This window comes from Acromyrmex echinatior, chromosome 19 (assembly GCF_024713525.1).
Source record: "Acromyrmex echinatior isolate Ae372 chromosome 19, ASM2471352v2, whole genome shotgun sequence".
Lineage (NCBI taxonomy): Eukaryota > Metazoa > Arthropoda > Insecta > Hymenoptera > Formicidae > Acromyrmex > Acromyrmex echinatior.
In genome coordinates, this window is record NC_141870.1 from 6,844,304 (window position 1) to 6,862,453 (window position 18,150).

The 18,150-nt window shown below is 39.8% G+C and overlaps 2 protein-coding genes across 2 annotated transcripts; both read right to left on the reverse strand.

The window, feature by feature from the left end:
- Positions 1 to 2,048: 2,048 nt before the first annotated feature.
- LOC147906688 (matrilysin-like) lies at positions 2,049 to 2,954 on the reverse strand. Its single transcript, XM_087416239.1, has one exon. It carries the CDS (start codon positions 2,952 to 2,954, stop codon positions 2,049 to 2,051), a length of 906 nt encoding a protein of 301 aa, XP_087272365.1.
- Positions 2,955 to 10,866: 7,912 nt separating this feature from the next.
- LOC147906689 (uncharacterized) lies at positions 10,867 to 11,817 on the reverse strand. Its single transcript, XM_087416241.1, has one exon. It carries the CDS (start codon positions 11,815 to 11,817, stop codon positions 10,867 to 10,869), a length of 951 nt encoding a protein of 316 aa, XP_087272367.1.
- Positions 11,818 to 18,150: the final 6,333 nt, after the last annotated feature.

An 18,150-nucleotide genomic window follows, 5' to 3' on the forward strand; every position in this document is an offset into this window, starting at 1 on the left:
TTTATTAAATATGTATTCATTAAATATGTATATATTATATATGTATATATATAGTTTACGAATCTCTCTCTCTCTCTCTCCCTCTCTCCCCGTCCCCTCCCCCTCCTTTCCTCTCTCCCTTTCTTCCTCCCCCCCCTCTCTGTACAACAGGAGTGTATTTTGCATACAATATTAGAGTATACACAATATATACATTTGGTTTCTTTTACTACGCAACATAATGAAAACATAATACAACGTAACAATAAATTAAACTGGATCAAAAACATTGATCAATACGGACTCTGTTCTTGAAATAAAATAGTCCCAGCATTCACTGGTTGAAGCTTGATCAAGAAAATCAGTACGGATTCTGTCTTCTTTCGAGGACAGCATTCATTGATCAAAGTTAGCAACTTGCTGAATCCGACACTTTGAAGACTCCTGATTGGAGACTCCTGATGGAGTCTGTATGAAGGCTAAAGTTCATAGATCTAAATTTAAAAATAACATTACTATATACTATTTACTATTACTATATACTATAATACTATTTTAGATAGATTCAAATTTAAAAATAATATAAATTTATCAAACAGGTATCGAGAATATAATAGAAAAAGAATCCCCTGAGTCCATCGACCAGCGTTGACATTAGTAAATCAATTAATAATCGATCAGAGAGCAAGACAGATATCAAAAAAGAATCGAACATGAATTCCATGGTGCCATAAGAAACAGGATTCCTATTCTTTTCAAGAAACGTATACAAAAGTGTAAGGAAATACTTTAATAAACGTTACGTATATTATAGTATTTCTCTAGATTTTCGTACGTTTCTTTTCAAGAATAGGAGCTCTAGAGTCTCAGATATAAAATTGTTTATTCTCGAATGAAATATAAAGTCTATTAACGTACAATAGTAACAAAGATTAATATAAATATTTGATTAATAAATTCAATCAACAATGACATTCGAAATTCTATGTTCAGAAAGATGGCATTTGTGACGGATATCCAATTGTGTCTGTATAACTCCATAAAGGATCAGCCATATTGAAATTTTAATTACAGATTTCGAAAGTAGAGATTTTAAGTTTTAAAATGCTTTTTTAAAAATCTCGATCATTTTTTATGAATTTAAACTCTTTTGAATATTTATTTATTTTTGAGGACGGACTAGGTGATCTTTTAATTTTTTTTCGTAGCATATTTGATTGATATTTTAAAATACCGGCAATGCATTATTTTTCACCATTTTCATTATAAGTGAAAACGAGAGTCTTATTTATTTTTCCGAAGGAATTTGTGACGTCATAATAAAATTTGCATATAAACATTTATACATATGTGTCCTTTCATTCTTTCCTCTTCCTCCTCCTCCTTCTTCGTCTTATTTCTCGGTATATTTTGTCAATGTGTATTACTCGATTGAAATAATCGATCTAAGATATCCTGCATTTGTTGTAATAACCCGTTTCGCAAACATTCGATGTTGAGTACGTTTATATTAAATTTACCAGCCTCTGTTACGATTCTCGTGAACTCGTTAAATGTATAAAATTGTTGTTGTTTGGCAAAGTACAGATTACCATTTATATATCGGAAGGCCAAGGTCGGAGCTGGCGGTATTCCTGGGAATACCGCTTGCAACAGTTGATACGAGCAAACAGTCATACTACATTCGTCTATCTGCGCTACGTCGTTACCATTGAAAATCGCGTAGGTTTGTCCTCTGTTAGTATTTACTACGGTATCGATGAAAGTGTTCGGGAGAAATCCTAGACTCGAGAGACGTTTTGGCCAACCTTCTTTCAATTTGAAACTGGGGTACTCGATCATGTAGACAATATTATTTATAAACAGTACTAGTTCACCCGAAGGTCTTTGATACGCGGCTGATAAGGAGAAATTCTCCGGAAGGAAATCCATGTAGCTGTTTAGTATGTATGGTCCGTCGTATTTTGCATCATCTATATTTATCGACCATACGTTGGTACGTGACGAATATTCGATGATGCAATATCATATCTACATATTGTAAACTACAGAGATCTATGTACTCGGGTTTATCTGTTGTAATTTCGGTAGTTGGTGGTGGTGTTGTTGTTATTGATGTCGGTAGTTGTTGGTTTTAGATTTTTATCTCCATAGAGTTGTTGAATGGCTAAAATGTCCTCTATGTTGAGTCTAACGATTTTATCCTTATTATTAGCAGTGACATATGCGAACATTATGGAATCTTCACGCGAACTGTGTGTTAATCCTAATGCGTGTCCAATTTCATGTGTTAACGTGTTAAGCAGATAATCCTTGTTACTAGCAGATTTTTCGGTTAGATATATATGCCACGGTTCTGCAGCATCCACGTGTATTTCAGCGGTGTAATTGACAACATTTGAAGGATAGAACGCGTGAGCGAGTACTCCACCAGGTCCATCGAACGAGGCGGAGCAAATCTCCTCGCTACGTTTACGATCAGCGTACGTGTGTGTGCCACTACGATAAGATATTAAGATGTCGGGATTTAACGTTTTACGTTGGAACGTTAAAGACGAATTCGCTGCCCACAGCGAGAACGCGAATGCGGTAGTTTTCAAGATGTGCACGTCCGCTAAATGGAAGTTTCTCGTGAGATGTGTTTTTGCCCATTTCCTCCTACCTGTATTATGCTCGTGATACAAAATGTCCGGGAGACCACATCGTGGTTTACGCATTTGATACAACGTATAGTTATTCAATGTACCATCACCCGGTATTTGATAATATTCTTGAAATAACGAAATCGCCTGTTTAAGTTCTCCCTCTTCGAACGATAATTGTGTATTGTTTTCACTCTTACGCAAGTAGCCGTACTTTTGTAGATACAGAATTGTTTCAGTATCTATGCCTTGATGATTCGTCGCTGTCGTTGACGCTGTTGTCGTAGTAAGCGTAACGAAGACGACGACGACGATGACGAACGCGGAGGACATCGCGATGTAGCACAAGTATACGACACGCAGCAGGAAAATAAAAAAACGATGTGTACTCGAACGCTTTGTCAGCAGTAATGAATCGTGTTCCGTGATTTTTTTATATATACGACACGACGAAATGCTTCGCCAATAGTAATGAATCGCGTCTTGTACTCTTTCATGTTTGTTTTTACATTCTAATACGACAGCGTGTGATTTTTTGATGAAGAAGGAGAGCGCTTGAAAAAATATTACGATTTTGCGAATAACATTAGTCAATGAATTATACTCTATCACCCTGTCGTGAATAATAAGACAATAAGCTGTGGTGTTCAGTGGAATATTTTCCTTACACTCGAATTCTATACGAATATCCACAGTAACGCTTTTTATCGATTCGTTTTGACGAGAACAATCGATCACTACGAATGGGCCGTGTAAAAGAAATTCCCCGATAGATAACATGGCATCGCGATTGTCGTTACCGTAGTACGTCTTTTGAAATTTTACATACATATCGTAGAGTACAGCATTTCTTGCGTTCGAAATTTAAATTCACATCGTCGTAAGGATAAAAATCAGAATTTAAAAAAAGTTTCACATTAGTGAGATTACACACGTCGAATTGGGAAACATTTTGCGACGGTTCGTTTTTTTTCCGGTTTGAAGCGCAAAAATTACGTATCGCGGTTTTTTCAATTGCGATGTTGTTTTAATAGCCCACGAATGCTTCGTTGTACTTTGAAGCAGAGGAAATTCGTACAGGTCCCACGACCGGAAACACATGCTGAGATATCGTCCACCTTCCAGCGTTCGCAAAAGTGATAATTTATTGACATCGTTTAGCACTACATGTGGCATTTTCCATTGTATCTTCGATAGAGTGATTTTAGCCGATGCCTGCGCCACGACGCAATTGTTATCGTTATGCGCACGTATCAGGATAAGTTCGTGTCGCGCGTTTATTACTATGCGTTTGTAATCCTCGCAAAATCCTAGGAGTGTATTGAGCGGTACGCAAAAGTTGAAATCATCGGTCACCGATGTGCGAAAGAAGTGCATTGTGACGTCCCATCCTGCATTTTCTAACGTTATACTCTTGTTGGTGGTTAACGATACGAAATTTTTGATCGTACTGGTAACACCAACGTTTCTACATCTATCGATTTCCACACCGTCTATCTCGTATCGAATCTCATCGAACATGAACGCGACGCAATTGTTCGACAGTTTTGGTTGTTCGGATTTGTCTCCAGCTTTCTTCGCTGAAAATTTTCTCTCGACGAGAGAAAACTCTCACACGGTAACGTGTACAGATCTTGGTGTTGTATAGGTATTCGTATTTCATCGCTGTATCCGAATGTGGTGTTAGTGTATAGGTTGTAAGTGTGAGTCTCGATCTTAACGATACGGTCGTCGAAGATGGGTTCACTTCCTATATGTAGAATATCGCGACTCATTTCTCACGACGAATCCCAGAGATCGTAGAAATGCGACATTCGCAGCGTCAATCTGTCCTCCGTTCCTCTCCGCTTTCCTTCATCGTTCGGTGAACAATGATAATTGCGATGTCTGCGGTACGATTGTCGTCGTAGATGTATTCTTACAATCGTGCGACTCATTCAGAACGAGCATCTTTCGTTCGTGAGCATATTTTTATCGTTTACGTCGTATATGAAGTCGAATCAATATCGCCTCTCCACGAAGGTTTATCAACTGTCCGTTTTGATCCACTATACGTATCGTTATATCGGTAACGTTTCTCGCGACGACTGGGAGATAAATGACATGTGTAGGAGTATCGGACAATTTATATCCAGGTGGAACGTTTATCGCGAATTCGTGTATCGTATGCGCTGGTTTATCGTTGTTGTACGCACCCGAAGTAATGTTGCATTCTACACGAATTACAGTTACATTCATAATGTTTACAGGTTTGTCAGACGCGTACCACTTGTTCGGTTGTATTATGCGAGAGTTCGAATAACCTAATAACGAACCGATGTTATTCGGTTTCGTAAAATTTATCCGGTACGTACATTTGATCTCGCTTCTCATGATATTCTCATTGGCTCGAAGATTCAGTATCTCTTCTGTATGAGTACTATCGTTACCATCGTTGTCGTCGAATATGCGCGTAGTCATCATCATCATTATCTTTATCGTCAGACGTTCGTCGTAGTATGTGACGGATAGCAGCTCTCAGATACTTGTTTATAGCACTCAATTCGTACGATCCTTCGGGAATCATGATTATTTTGTCGTCGGTATCGAAGTAGAAGTTATTGTTCGTGGAAGTAACATTCGGTATCGCGTTGTACGTTTCGAAATTCGTAAGACCAAATTCGTATTCGCCATTACTTATATCCAACGCAGGAAAGTAACTCGCCGTGAGAATACTGGTTGTTCCAGTTAACGTGAGAGTCCACGACATGACGTAATCGAAGATAAACGCTCAACTGAGACGACTCACACGACACATTATTAGATATATCTTTTCCTCCAATCTATTTCTCGAAGAAATCGTAGACACAACTAACCACAAATACTCTGATCGAACGTTTGATAAGAGCGACGATTATACGTTACGTTGCTTCCGAGATAGTGTTCGAGTTCCCTCGATGGTCTAAGATTACCAAAACCATCGAAGTAAACGGTATTATTTCCTTTTTTCGCATAAGCAACCCAGTGTGTTCCAGCATTTTCCGAATTATCGAGATTTACGATATCGCTTTCATTACGATGTGGTTTCGTCGGTAACGCGTCACGCATAAACACACCTCTGAAGAATGGTAAACGCAAACGATACGCCGCACGACTCAACTGTTCGTTCGTTGTGATAGCGGAGAGCGGTATTTTAAGAGTCTCTAATGTTTCCTTCCACGATGTTTTTTTTTTATCTCTTGCCTTTCTTTTCCTCACGTTACCATCATCACCACGTTTGTAGGGCGCTAGATACAGTCCGCGACCTTCCGTCTGACGTCGAGCGACTTTGCGATCGCTTACAGCTCTCGCTACGCTCGCCGCTCCACCAATCAAAGATCCGAGTGCATCCAACATTGGTAAAATCGATAGGAAACCTCCGCGTTTCGTTACCGGCAGTAGTCTCTTCCTTTTCGTTTTTTTCCTTCTTTTCATACCCATTCCTAATTTCGTTTTTGGTTTCACGGCTGCCCATACAGCGGTCGCGGCAGCTTTCTCACTAAACGTTGAATCACTCGCTGTTATACGTTCGCGCGCTTTTTCGGCGAGAACTCGATCGGCAATGTGACGATCGGCGAGATCATTGCTTCGCGATATCGTGTTCGCGACACGCCGCGTCTAATCGATTTATACCTCGATCACCACGCGCTAGTCTTTTCGCGAGACGAGTACCGGGTCCACAAAATTGATAACCAGGTATATGTACTTCAAACGGAAGCGCGTTTATCGCTTTGTCAAATAAACCTGCTTCATACGCAGGAATCATTCCCTCCTCCATGCTATCTTATTTCATACGACATATGTTGCAATTTTTGATAAGTGGTGGCGGACCGTCTATGTGTGTTCGTTGCCACGAACGATTGTAATGCTCTGTACACGGACGATAGCGTTGCACTTCAGAATCCGTTTTTAAATGTTCGGGTAATCGATCCCACAGTAGCTCCACGTAATTCTCAAATTCCTGTAGAAGAACAATCTTCGGTATGTATTGCAATTGCTCGGCGGTAAAATCGAGAATCCGACGTTTATCCGTTAGTAAGAAAAACATTTTTTGCGATAACAACAACAACGACGACGATTGCTCTTTACAGTAAAATTGTGCGGATCGAGTGCCTGCCTCGGGGATATAAATAGTGCTGAAAAAACACGCTCGCGTTACATCGTGCACGCGCGTTACACCAGTAAATGCGATTCGTACGACAATCACGGGCGATAGGAGTGTCGAATCTCGACCGCAAGGCGCGACTCATGTCCGATGAAACGGTTGGAGAAATTCGTAGACACGGCCCTTTACTACCGAATACAATTCGTTGCATCATTTGCGGACCGTCCAATTGTGGTAAAACAAACGCTTTGATAAGTTTAATAGAAAGTCCACATGGTGTACGTTTCGAAAACGTATACGTGTATTCGAAATCTCTCTTTCAACCGAAATATCGATATTTGGAAGAATTACTCGAATCAATAAATGGTATCGGTTACCACGCTTTTTCCAACAATCGCGACGTCATACCACCGAAGGAGGCACTTCCCAATTCAATATTTGTATTCGATGATGTGGCTTGCGATAATCAGAATACTATTAGAGAATATTTTTTTATGGGCCGACATACGAACATTGATTGTTTTTATCTCTGTCAGACGTATGCAAAAATACCGAAACATTTGATACGCGATAATGCAAATTTTTTGATACTATTCAAACAAGACGGTACCAATTTAAAACACATTTATAACGATCACGTGAACACCGATATATCGTATGAGAATTTTTGCACGTTGTGCCATTTATGTTGGCAACACAAATACGGTTTTGTGGTAATAGACAAAGATAGCGCGTTACGCAACGGTAGATATAGAGGATTCAACAATTTCGCTGTAGTGTAAAAAAATCATTTGTAGTGTTTTTTTTGTAAAAAAAAGTGAGCAGTATCTTTTTGACATTACGATAAGATGGTCAGAACGAAAAGTATCTCTGAACGGGAAAAACAGCAAAACTGATCGCGAAGACTCGCGCATCGATTCGTAAGAAACACCGAGCATTGAAGACTGGCATAATGGAGAATGAGATCGTTCTGGAGAAATAATTAAAACCTATTATCGAACAGTTGAAACAAATTGCTGGAAACACTGAACGTGGAGGTAAACCATTTGACACTAAGTTTACGGAGAGTAAGCAAAAGAATAAACGTGAGTACAACGATGATGAGGATAATGATGATGACGTCGACGATGATAATGACGATGATGATGATGATGCGATTCCAACACAAACTACTCCCCAACGTCTTCCATTAGAACAAACAAACAAATAAAAAGAAACGATCAAACGTTATGTTTGATTCGTCCATAATTCATTCGACACCAATAGAATCACAACAACAACAACAACAACAACAACAACAACAGGTAACTCCTTTTAACTTGCGGGACGAAGAAGTTTTTAAAATCAGTGATTCATCGCTCGAAACGTCTGTCAGGTGTTGAACACATCTCAAGGTCGTCAGAGATTGCAAAGTCAGTTAGGACCGTTAGGACAAATATACGTCAATACTCTTTTAATTGGTAATGCAAAAAACGAAATCGATCTTGTCTACGGTGTTTATTTTGATGAAAACAGTACGATGTTAAATAATAAAAAATTTGATACGGACGATACTATAATCATAGACGGAGTGAGGTACAAAGGTACACCAGGTCTATACGAGCTGATCTTCAAGAAGATTCCAAACGACGCTATCTACATAGAGAATGATAAATAAACGTACAAACATATATTATTGATGACGAATGCTCACAGACAATAACGCCAGAATGCCTATTAAGAGTAACAAGGGACACAAATACAAAAAAATTATCGCTCTTAGTTACTCATCGTAAGACCAGTGGCACTAGTATTGTATCAGGTATAAAGACAAATATATCATCCGGTATGAAATTGACCGACAACGAAATAAATTACGTTTATTGGGACAACTCCAATGAGTTAGTGGATCGTCTTCAATTGCTCGATGCTTCTCGTAGAGCGAGTAATAATGTTCACGAAATATTGTCGATAATCGAAGAACTTCGCGAAGCTGGGTTAATTATAAATTAAATTGCTGTGACGAAAATCGCGACAGTGATCAAATTCGCGCGAATTCGATATGATGTCTGTGAATAAATTTGGTATGTCTATGAGGGGAAACGAAATCGAAAAATCGCGATCGTCGATAGAATCTTTACGAAATTACGTGCACGACAGTGGGCTTTGTCTGAATCCGGATCATTACGACACGAAGGAGCGAAAAATAGAACACGTTGCCGCGCCGGAATTTGACACCGATGTGGTAAACAAAAGCTACGTCGAGCGTACGCTTCGAGATACGCGAAACGAGATCGAAGAATCATTTAGAATGATAAGGAGAGATGTACAAGAAGTGCATAGCGGTGCATGTGGAGAAGGTGCAAAGAAACGTGGAAAAGAATGTGACGAGAATGTCTAACGAGATTCAGCATTTGAATCGAGATATAACGATACGAATGAAAAATGTAGTGACCAACGAGACATTGGAGAAATCGTTTAAAACGACCGGGAGAGATACGATCGTGCGCGCGCTTCAGGATACGCAGAAAGATATCTCGAACGATGTGGAAAAAGTGCGAAACAACGTGGAGGAGGTCTCGAAAGGTGTAAACGCGCTATCGACATGAGTGTCTGATGAGATTCATCGAGGTGTAACTGATCTGCGTCAACGAATGAATGACATAGTGACGAAAGAGACGTTAGAGAGAGATACGATCGTACTCGCATTTCAGAAAGTGTCTGATGAGAATCAGCGTCTAAATCGAAATGTAACGGATCTGCGTCAACAAGCGAATGACATGAAGGAGACGATAGAGAGATCGTTTAAAAACGGCAAGGAGAGAGATACGATCGTACTCGCGCTTCGGAAAATGTCCAACAATATGCAGATACTGCATCGCATTGTAGGTGATCTGCATCGACAATATCAAAGAAAGTGCGTAACGAGATTCGGCATCTGAATCGAGGGTACCTGCTTTAAAAGATACGCACGAGGCTCGTTTCCTGTCACAACAAAGAGAGAGAGATAGATGAGTGTCGAGAAACAAAAACTCGTGAAAGAACTGCACGCGGCCGCGCGAAGAAATTTTCCACGTTGTCGCGTCGTGGTGCACGATGATTTGTGGCAAGCCGACGTAGTCGAGATGTGTCCCTACGCGCGATTCAACAAAGGTTACAATTACATTTTAACCGTTATCGATGTTTTGAGTAAATACGCATGGGCTCTACCGCTCAAGAGCAAGCGACGGAAGCGACGTAGCCGCAGTGTTATCCAAAATATTTCGCGAGGACGAACGATACCCACGAAACCTGCAGACAGATCAAGGAAAGGAATTTTACAACACTACCGTGCAGAAAAAAATTGTGAAAAGATACAACATAAATCATTATTCGACGTATTCGGTGATGAAAGCGTCGATAATGGAACGATTCAACCGTACATTCAAGAATAACATGTGGAAAACATTCACGTTAAACGGCTCGTACAAATGGATTGACGAGCTACCGCGTCTATTGTCAAATTATAATCATCATAAACATCGGGATTTGGGATACGACCGATAGACGTAACTCCCGTCGTTGCAAAACGACTCTTGTCGACGGTCATGTAAAAATTGCCGCTCCAACGAGATTCAAGGTAGGCGATCCAGTACGTATTAGTAAATTCAAGACAATTTTTGAAAAGGGTTATACACCCAATTGGTCCACCAAGATTTTTTACATCGTTAAAACACAACGTACGAATCCTGCAACGTATCTATTGAAAGATTATCAAGGAAAGCCGATAGCTGGTAGATTCTACGAACACGAATTGTAGCGAGTCTCTAATCCGGACGTTTATCTCGTGGAAAAAATACTACGCAAACGAGGAAACGAGGTGTACGTGAAATGGAATGGTTAGGAATGGACAATTCACATAATTCTTGGATAGATAAAACGAATGTATTGTAATTTTCTTTTTATTTATTACAATAAAAAAACTAAAAAAAACTACAGAGATATTTTATAATGTCCCTAAGGTAGAGTAGCGACCGATTCGGGTACGACGTACCGCTTGTCATCGTACGGACTAAGAGCGAGCTTCAGTTCAGACACTGTGTAAACTTCGTGCAACGTCGATCGTATGCACGACTGACGTCTCGACTGTACCGTCGCATCGTTCTAACATCGCGCATAATCGTCGAAAGTGATCCTTTTCGCGACTACCTTTTTCTTGATACCCTTTATTCTCTTCATATCGCTCTTTCCGATCACTCTCAACGCGTACATCTTCGCTCTGAGTCCTATGAATTCCGTCATAATCGCACCATTATTTTCATCTTTCATCAAACGGAGTATTTTATTGTTAGCGCGTGGAACATCATACGCATTTCTCTCAGGATAATCACTCGTGTCGAATCTTGCGATATCACGCTTAATGTTCTCGTACACATTCTTACATTCTAAAAGATAAATTGAGCTGTCCGTGTACATAATCTTACGTCTATCGCGATACAATGGTATCATGTATTCATAGTGAAATTCATACAGACGCAACTTAGATATCTCGAGAATGCACATACCTACGTATATCCTACGTTTATTTAATTTCACCTCGAGTTTGCGCAATTCAACAGCGATCAGATTTTCAGAAAAAACATTTCTATTGTGAAAATTCGGTTTCGCTATCATCGTTTCCGCACCGTGTCTCCCATCCCAACGCGTTATAAGCCGAACGTCAACATGATCGCGTACGTTCTCCATCGTTTTTCCAAATACCGCATTATTCATCAATTTGTAAAGATTTTTCTCAAAATCGTTATTCGCGAGTATTCTAAATCTCGTATTAAATTCAATATATCCGCGAAGCCATGGGGATTGTGCGAATTGTAATATTCGATGAATTTTTTTTACGTGTAATCCATGCTGAATACATTGTTGTAAATTGCGATAGTGCACGATATAGCGCTCCTTATCGTAAAGAGTAGCCAATAGTTTGTCATTCCGTTTTCCGGGAAGCCGTTCGCGATTAGGGCAAAATGGAAGGTCTGCATGAGCATCGTATACGTTTTGCGGATACGCAAGATTGACCTCTAGAATATAACCGACAACGGAGTCTGACGACACTGACATTACGTCAAAGCGCTCGATGTCGTCGCCATTGAAATTCTCCGTACGGTAAGGATTCGGACATCACCCAACCGTACAGATTGTTCACATCGAAGTACATGAGATACGTCGAAGGTTTCGAAGAATCGTATGAAGATGCATTGTACTTGTTATTAGCTTGCGCGTATCTATGCGAACATTGACTTAAACCGCGTATACCACGTTCCACAAACATCACCATGTCAATGTCGGTGAATAATTCGAATCGAATACCAGTGTATTTCAACATAGTGTCCCACGTATATCCCGGTAAAGTGTAATAATACGTTGGATCCAATCCGTAACTATCGATACACGTATCACGAAAATTTACAAAAACATCTGCTAATAAAAGCACATCTATCTTAAGATACAAATCACTATAATCGCCGAAAGTCTCTATGCGGAAAACGTTGCCAAACGTTTGTCGCGTGTTGATAATCGTCATCGGAAGCGGTCTCGTCGATCAACGAACTGTAAAACAATTCACGCGATGGTAAACTAGTCTCGTCTAGCTTATCGACGCTGTCGATGTACTCGTACGGAAACACTCCTTTCCGCGTAATCCTCCAAATCGAAATCCTCAGCGTCAAGATTGGAAAATTCCAATCGCGTGATTTTCAATTTACTCTTATCGAGATATGATACCAATTTTTCGAAACTAGTATTGAGAAATTTAAACGAATCCACAAAGCGCACTTTCACATCGTCCTTTCCCCATTTAGAGTTTACTGTATCCCCGACATGTTTCGTAAACGATATATAATTTTCTTTCGTTATAGGTAACACGTCAACTCTACCTGCAAAACTGTTAGCAATATCTTTTATGATAAAATGAGCGTCGTAACCTGCCAAATTGTGAAAGAATACAGGAATAACGTATGTATCCTGATAATGTAAATTGCAACGTGAATGTGCGGGACCTCTGTAACGTCCGGTCAAATGACAGTGATCACGTATGCGCACATCTCCTTCCTCAAATGGTTGTTCGCAGATATGACAGTGAGTCGCGTTTCGAAATTTTTCCCACTCGACGTTCGATGTAAATTCCGCCATAGTCACATTATTGTCGAATATCGTTTTCGCACGATGCGTTAAATCGTATAATTCCTTGACAAACCACGATACGCAATCCTCGCCGCGATAAGATTTGTACATCGACGCAGTCTCATCGTATATACAACGTATGTAGTACCCTACGCTGAAAACCTTGTGATGCTGATAGGTGAATCTCGAAATGTTTTCATCGTTGGTCCTCTTCTTCTTCTCCAGCATGCACTCCAAATCTGCATAAACCACAAAGAGAAGCCGCTCCTTCTTATTATGATCGCGAAATGATAACCACTTATCGTTCTCATTCGGAAGAATAACAGCACAATCGTTCGTCGTAGTACAGTCAACGATGTGAAGCGACAACTTCTCGCTCGTATAAAAGTAATGCAGACATCTGTAAGGTAACAAATCGTACGCGTTACACAACTATATAAATATATATATATAAAAAAAACAATTAGTATATCCACCTATCGCACAGATACTTCTTTCCTGTATTCTTGCTCAATTGCGAACCTATCAATCGTGACAGATCTTTAATCCATGTGAAATGAGCGATAACGTTTTCGTCGTCGTCGCGTCTCGACTCTTGCGGGTACAACAGATTTACGTGTTTCTCTTTCTTCTCTTTGGTTAGACGAAGAGGAACGATTACATTGCCATCGTCTTTTTTTCCACCTCTCTTTCGCTCGGTAAATAGATATATCGTTAATAGATATATCGTTCAAAAGTTCAAATTTCGTAATTTGTTTTAAGGTAATAGGGAACTTGATACCCTCAAGATTCAACACAGTAGTATAATCCGGATACGATGATTTCCTATTCACATGACTTTGCACTGGATACAGAGCGGCGACCACTGACCAAGCGAAACACGCATTGTCTATCGAACGCACATTGATTACCGCCTTCCTCAGCATAATTTCTCGCGGCAGCTCCACCCAACATCCCGCATGCATAGGATTATATTTGTTAACATTTACAATTAGATTTAATATACGTGATAGCGCCCATCCACTGTCACGTTCCTGAAATTCTTCCAATGCCGCTAAAGTATCATCTGTCACGTGTTTATCGTACCACTCTCGCAGATCGGATGTGTCGAAAAGCTCGTGATTTTTCGTGGTAATACTCTTAGCAGATCTCTTAGCATCCGCAACGAACTCACCGTTGAATATTGTATTCACTTTCAAACAAATATGTCTCTGAAGATTATTGCGTACCCGATCGAAAACGATATCTCTCGCGTCATCGAGAAACTGTCGAGGTTCGATGTAATTCGAATTCAACACCACACCAGTCAATACACGATTGTTAAAAGCTGTTTCGATCTCCAACCACAAGAATCCCCCTCTTTTTTGCGATTCGACATAGCCAGTGCCCACATGTTCAAAACGTTGTCGTAGGACATTTCTCAAACCTTTCAATCGTGCTAGCCGAGCAATCGCCGCATTTACAACTCCGGCAGATGTTCGTCGACGTTTACCGCTTCGACACATCTCCCGCAAGAAATCGAGACACTCGTCACATTTTTCCTCCCATACTCGATACGCGTTCGCCGTATAGATACTCGTCGCACGATGAAAAAGATCCTCCACCTCCTCATCCATTTCTCTCTATACTAAAACAAAATCACTACCCTCGCTTACACGTGAACCAGAGCGTTTCACCGCAACTATCTCTAGGTATGTCAAATTTAATCTTTTTATACATTCTTCCAATGTCGATCGATCAAGTATCGATTCGCACACCTTTCATAGCTGCGTTTTTGTACCTTCTTGTGCGATCGTCGACAACAACTACCGCACTTTGAATCCATAAAATTTCTCGCGAACAATGATTCCCAATCTCTCTCCGTAAATGGTGTGTGGCTAAGTTCCAACACTTCTTCTCCTTTATGCAAGATGTTACCAACGTAGGACTCGATACGCTCGTAACAGTACACATCGTTACCTACATCCGAAACTGCACTTGACGGATCGCTGTCCGTACTCTCGTTCGGACTATTATCGCTATCGCTATCGCTTAACATATTATAATCACTGTGAGAAAAACCTTACCCCGTGCACTTATATATCGTTCCTTCGTCGGAAACAACAAACCGCAAGCCCATCTTATCTTTTACAAATAATAATACGCGTATAAAAACACGACGCATCCTATCACAGTCAAAGGATGTTGTATCCTCTCTCACACACACACACACATAAGGATATGTGTAAGGAAAAAAATCTATTATTCACATTTTTTTCTTTTTTTACTTTTAATAAAATGCAAAAAACTAAAATTAGTACATCATAATATATATAAAAGAATCATAATAAATTGTTATAATGTATAAAAAACACGTACTACTATACGCTTTGATATTTTTTATACTGGTTGTATAATTTCATTGCATTTTGCAATGCGCAACGGTTTTTGTGTCTTCCACACCGAAATGTATTAGTAGAGTTTAAATTTTCCAACGATTCAATATCATTGAAATGATTGTCGATCGTTTCCACAATAATATTGTCGTTTTTTACAATATCCATCAACCACCCCCGTTTCTCAAGACCTTTCATGTAAATCAAAGCATCATCGCTCTCTCCATTCACAGCTTCGGTTATCAAGCGTTGCACCTTACGGTATGGCACCATCCCATCATTCCAGCGCAACCCATGATGATGCGCCATCAACCACGAGGCGTGTGACTGATCTTTCTTCGTAGGAAACGCCGCGACAAACGAAACGTTGGTGCGAGCGAGAGCGACGAACGAAACGTTGGTGTGAGCGAGAGCGACAGCGCACGCTGGAAGAAACATACATAAAACTGCGAAACGGAAAAATAATGGATTATTATTATTTCGCTATCCTTTTTTTATTACTATTAAACTAACAACGATCGAACGCAACGAAATCGTTGGTGCGAGCGAGAGCGACTTGGTGCGAGCGAGAGCGACGGGAAAAATGGGGATTCTTACCGTATTTTTAAGGAGGTAAGATTACATTATTATATTATATTTACAGCGAGTGAGAAACCCATTGGTACGAGCGAGAGCGACAGCGCGCGGGAAGAAAAAACGCCCGCTCTCAAGCTCGCCGGATCGTCGTCGTCGCGACGCGTCACGCCGTGATGTCACCAGCTCACACACACATGCGCCCGTGGGGACGGGGGCCGGGGAGAAAAACTGCGAGAGGTGGTGGGAGGCCAAAGCAGCTCGCTCATTGGCTGCCCTCCCGCACCACAATACGCCTCTCGCCCAGTTTTCCCTCCGGCCCCTCACCCCGCGGCCCCATGGTTTAGAATATACATAGATATGCTACTCTATATCGCAATAACTATTTTTTTCTATAAGCGAATATAATTTTATCATTTTAATTAAAATAATAATTATAATCGCTTATAGAAGAAAATAATTATTGCACTGGTGTACATCCATCTGCTTGTGGCGTTAGTTGCGGCGCTCGAGTTAGTTCTTTTTCCCGGCTTTCCTTTTTTTCTCTCTCTCTGGCATCCTGCGTGCGGACCTTTTGTAAGCCTCAGCGATAGGTTATAAGTTAATGCTCGGTAAGATTAATAAGCACCTTATGTTCACTGCGAGATCGATATCAGTTATCGTTCATGTCATTAGCTAATTGCTGTCGTCAGATAAATAATGCTTATATTGTAGATTTTCTTAGTTTCTCGTATTCTAATCTAGCAATGCGATATCCGAGCCATCATAAGCACGCAATCACGTCTCTACTTTTGTAATCTATATGTTTTAAATAATCACTTAAGTTTTTCATTTAACTTAAGTTTGTATTAAACCGCCTCATGGCATATGAGTCAGAATCAACGAGTAACATTTATTTGCAACTTTAACGATTTCCCGCCAATTGTCTTTCGCCGTTAGTTAGTCATCGCCGACGCTCAGACATGCTACATTGGGCACAGCAGCCACAATGTAACTTTATGGGAATAAGTGACTCAATTGATGAGTCAAATTCTCAAGACAAGCCCACGCTTGTCGTGTGATGTGATATAATAGATAATGATCGACACTTTCTTGTAACTGGTAACTATAAATCTTTATTACTCGAGCTCAAATGAATATGACCGTACAGGATGAGCGCCATAATCTCTCTTTAAATTTATTCTTTCTCTGACGCTGCTTGTAGGCAACTCGCAACCTACAAAATCCTTAGGCTTTCTACACTCGCTGCGCTAGTGAGATATTGATAACGTAGTTCCCTACAACTCATCTCTATCTGCGCCCTCCCTGCGACTACGTGCACAGTAGCTCCTAGCGCCATCGGTAACAACGCCGGCCGGTAACATAACCACTCTACAAAATGTACATGCTAATGTAGTTATCGCTGGTGTATTTTGTGTTCAAAGCTGGAAAAAATAAAAAATTACAGATTTCTTTATCTATTTTTATCTCAGTATGGTGACCAACGCTGAAGGTAAAATGGAAGGTAAAAATAAAAAAATCTGTAATTTTTTTTTTCAGCTTTGAAGACGAAATACAATAGCGACATTAACATGTACATTTTAATCATGGAAAAGGATTTTTTATTCTGTAAAACCACTACGAAGAAATTCGACAGAAACGAAAACGTCAAAACGCTAGTTTTATCAGTAATACAGGCGGCTCTAGCATCCCTTTAAATCGTATTCCCATAAAAAGACTGTAGAATGTAAGACGCAAGAAGGGAATACTGAGATTAAAGTTAGTTAAAAGTTATTTACTGTTCCTTTTTGTAACGATATTTCAAATGAATTTAGAACTTTGAATAAAAAATATGAATTAGATTTGATATAACACAGAATTACTTTTCGTGTGGTAATACAAATTACTTTAGGGTCTCCTTAAACCGATACACTCCCTCAAAGATATATGCCGGGTCTTATTTTAAGACCATCTTAAATAATGTTTTAAGTCGCTAATTCGGTTGATTGATTCGTAACACTTCAAGACAGAACTTAAGACAGTCTTGAATATAAGAATTAACTATAAATATCGGCCATAATAACACCTAGCCAAGATAATATTGAATCTATATTGCGTTCTGAGGTTGCATATAGGATAACGTGTAGAGAATTAATACCACGTATGTTAGCCAGATCAAAAGGAAATTGCATACCAAAATAAAAGAACATCAAAGCAATATTATAAAAATATGTGAAACTTTATCGATAGTTTCTGACACAAAATTAATGAAGGACATGAATTTAAGTGGGAAGAGATAGATATTGAGCCCTAATATTATGAAAGATTAATATCAGAAATAACA

Bases quoted from the DNA above. Each gene is read 5' to 3' on its own strand.
- LOC147906689 (XM_087416241.1), bottom strand. From the start codon at position 11,817: ATGTCAGTGTCGTCAGACTCCGTTGTCGGTTATATTCTAGAGGTCAAT.
- LOC147906688 (XM_087416239.1), bottom strand. From the start codon at position 2,954: ATGTCCTCCGCGTTCGTCATCGTCGTCGTCGTCTTCGTTACGCTTACT.